The following is an 8717-nucleotide window of genomic DNA, read 5'->3' on the forward strand; positions in this document are numbered from 1 at the left end:
TATGCACTAATTACTGTATAAATGTGACTGGCATTGAAGGGGTTAACACTAGGGGGTGAGGAAGGGGTTAAATGTGTACCCTATATATAGTGTTCTAACTGTGGGGGAAGGGGGGTGACTGGAGGAGGTGACCGATCTGTGTCCCTATGTACAAGAGACACAGATCGGTCTCCTCTCTTACATATGAGATCACCTACCAAACGGCCACTCCGATTGGCCGTTCACGGCGATCTGTGATTGGCTGTGTCCAAGGGACATGACCAGCACAGAAGTTCCCCAATGCGCGCTCGGGAGCGAGGAAAGGGGCGGCCATAAAAAGACGGCGTCCCAGAGAAGTAGAGCCACTCTGCGGCCGTATATAGTCGTACGGCCGTCGGGAAGTGGTTAAAGCGCAAATAATAAAACTACAAAGGTGATAAAATAGCACCAAAAAAAGCCCTATTTGTGGGGGGTGGGGGGACGGGGGAAGGACGCAAATTTTGTTTGGGTACAGCATTGCATGACCGCACAATTGTCAGTTAAAGCGAAGCAGTGCCAAATTGTAAAAAATGCTCTGGTCAGGAAGGGGGTAAAATCTTGCAGGTCCCATAAGATTGCCCGGCTATTCACAGTGCGCGGCTCGCGCATGCGCAGTGCGTGCCTGGCTGTGAAGCCACAGCTGGGCGCACACAGAATACCGGCGCCTCGGAGCAAGGCTTCCTGCGCCCGCTTCGCTGGACTGTGAGACAGGTGAGTGTCTGATTATTAAAAGTCAGCAGCTACACTCTTAAATGTGTGGAACTCTGCTTTAAACAACGGTTACCTTATTGTCTGGCTTGGTTGATCAGATCCAGGTTGGTAAACCCAGTACTTGTACAGCTAGGAGAAGCAAAGGGAAATTATTGAAAAGTGTCAGTTTTGGAAAGGTTCCCTAAATAGCATAATGGCATAATTACCCTCGATGCTGTGTGACTTGTGCCACTGGGCTCTTGTTTTTGCTTTCAATCACAGTTTTTACAAGTGGTGATTTTTTATTTTTTTTGTACTTGGGTTGGCCACCTTAGATTTGTCCATTTAGGTTCTGGACCTTAATTGAGCCAGTTTTGGCCTATTCCCTTTTTGGTTTTCATCCTCATTTACTGTTGTTTTTGTATGTACTTTATAAAGCAGAATAAAAAAATAAAAAAAATAAAAATTGTCCATTTGGATTAGCCTATACATTGGCCATACAACTATCTGCCTTTACTCACTATTCAACCCTCATTACATCCTATGATGCTCATGCTGCCTTTCATTTGAGATGGGCTAGACATTTTTTGTAGTCTATTTATCGCATTTTGTGTGTTTTTTTTTGTTTTTTTGTTTTTTTATGCCATATACCCAAGGACAGCCAGTATGATTGCACTCCAAATACAGAGAGACTGTCAGATAATTTCATTGAATACTTTTTGATTTAAGCAGTCATATCCAGTTTATGGCACCGTTTCAAGCTCAGCTTTCTACTCCCCTTTTATACATTGTATACAGGACACCACTGGGGGTAATTTTTTGTTGTGTAGTAATTCCATGTAAAAAAAAATAAAAAATTAGCTTGATGCAATGGTGTCACTAACTCGTATATCATAAATCACCATTTGTTTTTGATCATTTTAGGGGATTTAGCAACACGGAAACCCTTTGTAGTGAATACAAATATTACTGTGAAGAATGTCGCAGTAAACAGGAAGCACATAAGCGGTAATGTATTGATCGCCACATATACAGTGTATTTAGGGTCACAGCTATTCGTTAAAGCCCAACTGAACTTTTAGTTTGATTTGGGGAAGTATATTCCAACATCAAACAAAAGATGTGCAGTCTTAGTTTGTTTTCTTTAAAAATCAGCCACAGCCTGATTAAAAAATAATTTACCCTTCAAGACTACTGCAGTTTTTTTCCCGTTAAAAAGAAAGCTTTGTTTTAATAAAAACTCGGCTCCTACCCCACTTACCACTCTAGACCATTCTGAGTACATATTATTTAACACCACCCTTTAGATGTGCCCCTGTAGCCAGTTTTCTATCGAAGAACAAACCCTTGGTCCATGCCTACAGACCTAAGTTTAGATGTAGATTAAGCTTTTGTGAGGCACTGTATCAAATGCTTTTACCAAATCCAGCTACATCACATGCACGGGCCTACCCTTGTCCAGGTGGCAGCTCACTTCCTCCTAGAAGGTTAACAGGTTGGTTTGGCAAGAATGACCTTTTCTGAACCATGCTGATTACTACTACCGATACTGTTTTCATTAGCAAATTCCTTATTATCCCCTCAAATAGTTTACATACTATTGATGTCAGACTGACAGGTCTGTAGTTTCCACGAATATATCTCTGCCCTTTTTTAAATATTGGTACCACACTGTAAAAAAAAAAAAAGTTCTGAAGCTTCTTTGAGTGGATGGGCTTCCCTATGTGTGATGAGTGAAAATGTAGATTTTATGTAAAGCTTTGAAATTTTTGCAATAAAAAGTACACAAATGCTATTTTGTTGCATAGGGGAGCTGGAATTTAGAAGGGGAAAAAAGGTGAACTTAGCCGTTAAGGTTTCTTTTTTTTTTTTTTGCAAAATATTGCTAAATAGTCTTCCCTTTTATCTAATTTACTTTTTTTGTTTGATTTCAGGATGAAAGTAAAAAAGCTGCCTATGATTTTAGCTCTTCACCTAAAGAGGTTTAAATACATGGATCAGCTGCATCGATATACAAAGCTCTCATACAGAGTAGTCTTTCCTTTAGAGCTTCGGCTATTTAACACATCAGGAGATGCCACCAACCCAGACAGAATGTATGACTTGGTAGCTGTGGTGGTCCATTGTGGAAGGTAGGTACACTCAAAAGTGTGGCTAATCTTAGTGGAGTGTGCTACACTGGTCATACTTTATGTTACTGCTGGTCTGAGCACCTAGTCACGCCTCTGTTGCCACAATGTATTTTTTTTTTCTCACTGCACTAAAATGCGTTGATATGAATTGCATTTCATATATCCCCTTACACTGCCCTAACACCAGTCTAAACACGGTCACTAAAATGTATGCTTTGATGTGTTGTGATTTCAAAGGTGGTTTTTGAAATCTGCAGCTTTTATTAAATTAAATACCGGCTGATCTAGGTGATTACAGTTCTTGTGCAGACACTTCCTGTTATGGGGTGACAACTGTTTCCCGTTGTCACCCCATAACTGCCACCCTGCAGTACTCTTTCCTGAGGGTGACTACAAGTGGCCATGCCAACACGCATTGCACAGGCATGGTTTATTGTGGTCACTATGTAGAGATCGCACTGCACAGTTAATATAGAGAAAGATTAATAAAAGATGCCGAAGGAGATCAGCAGCGAAAAAGAGTAAATTGTGTGTGTGTGTGTATGTGTGTGAAAAAACAAAATGAAAAAAAAAAATTGCAGCTGCTGTCACACAGTGCTTCGGCAAACCAACCCAATTAGCGTTTAGGTCTACTTTTAATTTGGGTAGTATTTATACCCAAGCATTTTTTAGCTTAACGTTTTGAGGACAATATAATAATTCTCCAGTAAACTTATGTGTTAAAATTATTACCCCATTCATTGCGGTTCACAGTTTTGAATGCTGCTGTCAATAGTGGACAGGGCAGTCTCCAGTCAGTCTGTTAGCTTGGAGGAGGCAGGAGCAGGGGAACACCGTGCCACACTAGGCTATGGGCAGTGGCGGACTGAGCATTCGGGCACTGCCCGAGGGCCCCATGCCACTAGGGGGCCCCATCAGGGTTGCCAGCCTCAGTAAAACCAGGGAAAGTATGTAAAAATCTGTGTTTTTTTACATCTGTCCCTGAAATATATCCCATACCAACATTTTTTTGGTCTAAAAATCCCAAGATTATAGCTGCCCTGCCTCTCCAGTACCTTCTCAGTGTGTTTATGTCCACTGTGTGTCTGTATGTGTATTCTGTGTGTATGTATACTGTGTGTGCATATTGTGTGTGTGTGTGTATACAGTACTGTGTGGCCCCATAATCTATTGCCTGGGGGCCCCATAATCTCCTGTTGCCCGAGGGCCCCATGAGTTGTCAGTCTGCCCCTGGCTATGGGACTGTATGTTTCTATTGATGCACACAGTTAAAGGAGATACAACTCTAGTTCTTTCATCACAGGATCACTTTTATGGACAGTGGGAGAGGTCACACACACACACACACACACCCCCCCCCCCCCCCGAGGGCTTTCACATTGGAGCGTTGCGCTAACAGGACGGTAAAAAAAAGTCCTGCTAGCCGCATCTTTGGAGCGATGAAGGAGCGGTGTGTATACCGCTCCTCGGTTTTAACCCTTTCGCGGCCGCTACCGCGGGTTAAATGGTGTTCAAACCACAAGTGAGATATTCCCGCGATCATTAGAGCGAGAGCATTATTTCGAGCACTAGACCTCTGTAAATCTAAACCAGTTACCTGTAAAAAAAAAAATGTAAGCAGCGTCTATGGAGATTTTTTAAGCATGACCTGTTGGGTATCAATTTACTTGGCGTAACATCTCATCACAAAATATATATATATATATATATGTATATGTGTGTGTGTATGTGTGTGTGTGTGTATATATATATATATATATATATATATATATATATATATATATATATATATATATATATATATATATATATATATATATATATATATATATATATATATATATATATATATATATACACACACACACACACACACACACACACACACACACACACACACACACACACACACACACACACACACACACACACACACACACAAAGGGTGTTCGAAGTAAAGGCCCCTAACTGGTTAATATAATTTTAATTACAGATTGTACACATTGAATTTGATTTTCAGTAAATCTCTAAGTCTACACCTGCATAAAGTTCTAATGACACGAAGACAAGTTCTTCTTTTTTTTTCAACTCGCTGCTTAACCAATGCCTAACGCCCTGTAATTGCTACAGGCTCTTTTACAGCATGTTACTATAGACTCGAATGGAAGTTGTTGACCAGCTTTAATTCCTCCTAGACTCAACATGTTTTTCAAATGTGAACACCTATTTATTCATTAATAGTTATATAAATAATATCCATTGTAGGCTGCTTTGCTAGGCATTCAAGTGGTTGTAAACCCACTTGTTGGACTTCTACTTATAGGTAAGCCTAGAATAAGGCTTACCTATAGGTAGTGGAAATATCTCCTAAATGTGCGCTGTTTAGGAAATATTTCACTTGTAGTCCGCCGAAAATCTTCACTGCGCATGCACGGGGAAGAAACAAAACTAAGTGCCGTTTCTTCCCCAGCCCGTGCCCTGAATTGTGGCTCCCGTGCGCATGCACGGGAGTGACGTCATGCAGCTACTGCGAATCACAGCGCCGGGGCCAGAAGATGGACGCTGCCTATTGTGGGGACATCGCTGAATTCTTTTCCAGGTAATTGACGCATAATGGGCTAGTATGCGATGCATACTAATCCATTATGCTTTTCATTTGCAGGCTGCAGCAGCGGGCTAAAGAGGAAGTAAAACCCATTAGGGTTTACTTCCTCTTTCAGGGAACTGCAAAAACTCACCACAAATGCCTGTTTCTAATGCCATTGTTAACAGGGCCTAAAGGTCTTTTGCCAATTGTGTTTTGATATCCAGAAAAGGTTGCGTTGCACAGTTAGCGGAGCCATCTAAAAATATATCGTGTTCTGTAAATGCCCCACCATGCACCTGTACAGATTTCTCTGGCATTCCTTCCTAGAAGCTTTCTAGAACCGGTCTGTCACTCACAAGCCACAGTAGACACCCGAGTCATCACATGTGGATTCATGCCATACTCCAGGCTGATCTAGGATGAGGGAGAAATACACATAAACTACATTATAATATTATTATTATATAGAATTTATATAGTGCCAGCAGTTTGTGCAGTTCTTTGCAATGTTGGGGCAAACAGTACGGTTACAATGCAATTCCATACAGGAGGAATCAGATGTAACATGTCTCAGAAAAACAATCTTGTTCTCTTGTATGGCATAGTAACCGTTTTCCTGTTTTTTTCCTTTTTATACAGTGGTCCCAACAGAGGACATTATATTGCAATAGTGAAAAGTCATGATTTTTGGCTGTTGTTTGATGATGACATTGTAGAGGTAAGTTATTTTCTATATGTGGTTTCACAATATAATACAAAATGTGAATACAGGCTTGAATTGTGTTAGGGGAGTACAAACAAATGATGAAGATGCATGAAGGGACTACCTTAAGTTTGGGAAGGGGCCTTACAAGAGAGCTTCTTTATGGTTTGGTGTGTAAGTGCTCTGTAAGTATGTGATGGCTGTTAAGAGATGCCAGTGCAGAGAGGTATTAGACATGATGGGTCTGTGCTGGCTGATACAAGATGTGGTGGAACATTGCAGGCTTGTATGGGGCACAATAGATCTGTGTAGGCTAGTTGGGGAGAGAATGGATCTGTGCAGGCTGGGATGAGGTAGGGAGGGTCAGTGTTGAGAGTTATTGGATGTGGTAGGTCTGTGCTAGCTAGGATGAATTAGGGTGGTCTGTACTGGCTAGTCTGAAGTGTTTGTGGGTCTGGTTTGGCTGATATGAGTTGTGGTGGATCCAGTGCAAGCTGGTAGGAGGTGTGGTGAATCTGTGCAGGCTGGTATGCGATGTGGAAGATCCAGTGCAGGTTGGTTTGAGGTGTGGTGGATCGATGCAGGATAGTATGAGGCACAGTAAATGGATGCAGAGTGATATAAGCCCTGGTTCAGGATTGGCTAGTATGAGGCACAGTGGGGTTGTACTGGCTGGTATCAGGTGAAGTGGGTGGGTGCGTGCAGGCTGGTATGGAGCACGGTGGATTTATTCTGGCTGATATGAGGTGCAGTGGGTTTGTACTGGCTGGTATCAGGTGAAGTGGGTGGATGCGTGCAGGCTGGTATGGAGCATGGTGGATTAGTTCTGGCTGATATGAGGTGCAGTAGCTTGGTGTTCGCTAATATGAGTTACAGTGGATCAGTGCAAGCTAATGCTTAGGCTTACCCACCACACTTTTTTTTTAAACATCTGTATATTTCTTCTTTCTATGCAGAAAATTGATGCACAAGCTATTGAAGAATTCTACGGGTTAACATCAGACATCTCAAAGAACTCTGAATCTGGTTATATTCTCTTCTACCAGTCTCGAGACTGAGCGAGAACTGTCACAAAGACATACATTCTGCCTCATTTCTTCTCTGGACAAGTGGAGCAAGGAGAAAGCACTGATAGATATATGTCTATATATAATTTAAGTTATATAGATGTGTATATATATATATATATATATATAGATATAAATATAAAAAAAACTACAGAGAGGGGGGAAAAAAGTAAAAAAAACAAAAAAACTCGAGAGCTCAGGGGGGCATTAGCGCAGTTTGCACACGCCGAAGCAAAGAACACGGATTGAGCAGACAGATACTCATATCATGAAAATTGATTTATTTGCTCTCAGGTATCACGCTCACTATTACAGTCCCATCACTACTGCTACTACAGCTAACCATGAACAGAAATGGTCATTCCTATTGTTGGATCACATTTTACAGTTATTGCTATTCTTAATTGTCTTTTAGCTAGCTAATACAGCTGTTCTTAAAAAGCATTCAATGACAGAAACCTGTTCTGTCATTTTTTTTTCACACTGACCACCCTACACAGCTAAGCAGGCCTAAAAAGAAAAAATGTTTGAAATTCTAAAAACCTAAGTCGCTGTAAAAATACTAAAATAAAGTATATATATTTATATATTTGCGCCCAGCAACCGCAATTGCCTTTCTTGGAGTGAATAAGAAGACATATTTGAAGCTTTCAGTTGATTGGATGCCTGGAGAAGCTTACAGTCATAGATGACCAGATTGGGAACAATGCACAAAGTTTGTTATGCCCCCTGTTATTTTGGGGAGGTGGCAGCTGAACTGTGGAAAATTCTTTAAAATGTTTGCAGTAGGCACGCCGGTTTTTGCTTCAGAATTAGATGAGGTATGGAATCTTCCATTCAATCCGTTACATAGAAAGTTCTGTAACCTGGAGATGAAAACATTTCTGTAAAAATGTAATTCACATAGGGAAGTATTTACAAAGACTGAGTTCGTCAGGGGCCTCCACAGAGCAAATCTGACGGTGAGCTAAAGGATTTTCATTGATTTTCTGCGTTTGTATGCCTGGAAATCCATCCGCAGCATTTCACCATGATTTGTAATACATTTTATTGTTTTGCAATATTATCTGCACTTCCTACATCTTAGGCCCCTTTCAGACGGACGGATAGAATGGTGCTTTTAGCTGCGGATTTTCTATTTTTCTACCGCAGCTAAAAGCACACAATGTTTTCCTATGGACCCATTCACACACAGCGTTTGCGTGCGATTACGTTACATGCGGTTTGGTGCGAATAGAAAAAATAGAATTGAATGCGTCCAGGTGCGATGTAGCGCAGCTATATGCACATAACCGCAGGTAATCGCAGTCTTTTTTGTCAACTGCGGATAGCAGCGTTTTAGAATTCAAGGGACCCAAACAAAAAATAAATAAATAAAAAGGGTTGCTATGGAAATGAATACCGCAGCTAAACGCGGCCGCAGTTAAACGCACGTAAACGCATGTAATCGCAATGTGCAAATGTAGCTTATCACAGTGCCTGGAGCCTTGAATTTCACAAAACATTTATAGTGCTTTTAA

General features: G+C 41.0%; 1 protein-coding gene across 1 annotated transcript in view; it reads left to right on the forward strand.

Moving 5' to 3' along the window:
* The window catches only part of USP12 (ubiquitin specific peptidase 12), an 82571-nt gene extending 74287 nt beyond the window's left edge, over positions 1-8284 (forward strand). Inside the window, exons 6-9 of the mRNA XM_040340489.1 lie at positions 1633-1716; positions 2643-2840; positions 6067-6145; positions 7087-8284. Of these exons, the coding sequence (XP_040196423.1) occupies positions 1633-1716; positions 2643-2840; positions 6067-6145; positions 7087-7188 (463 nt within the window). The 3' untranslated portion in view covers positions 7189-8284. The remainder of the gene's footprint in view (positions 1-1632; positions 1717-2642; positions 2841-6066; positions 6146-7086) is intronic.
* Positions 8285-8717: the final 433 nt, after the last annotated feature.

Source organism: Rana temporaria, chromosome 2 (assembly GCF_905171775.1).
Source record: "Rana temporaria chromosome 2, aRanTem1.1, whole genome shotgun sequence".
In the NCBI taxonomy this organism is placed as follows: domain Eukaryota; kingdom Metazoa; phylum Chordata; class Amphibia; order Anura; family Ranidae; genus Rana; species Rana temporaria.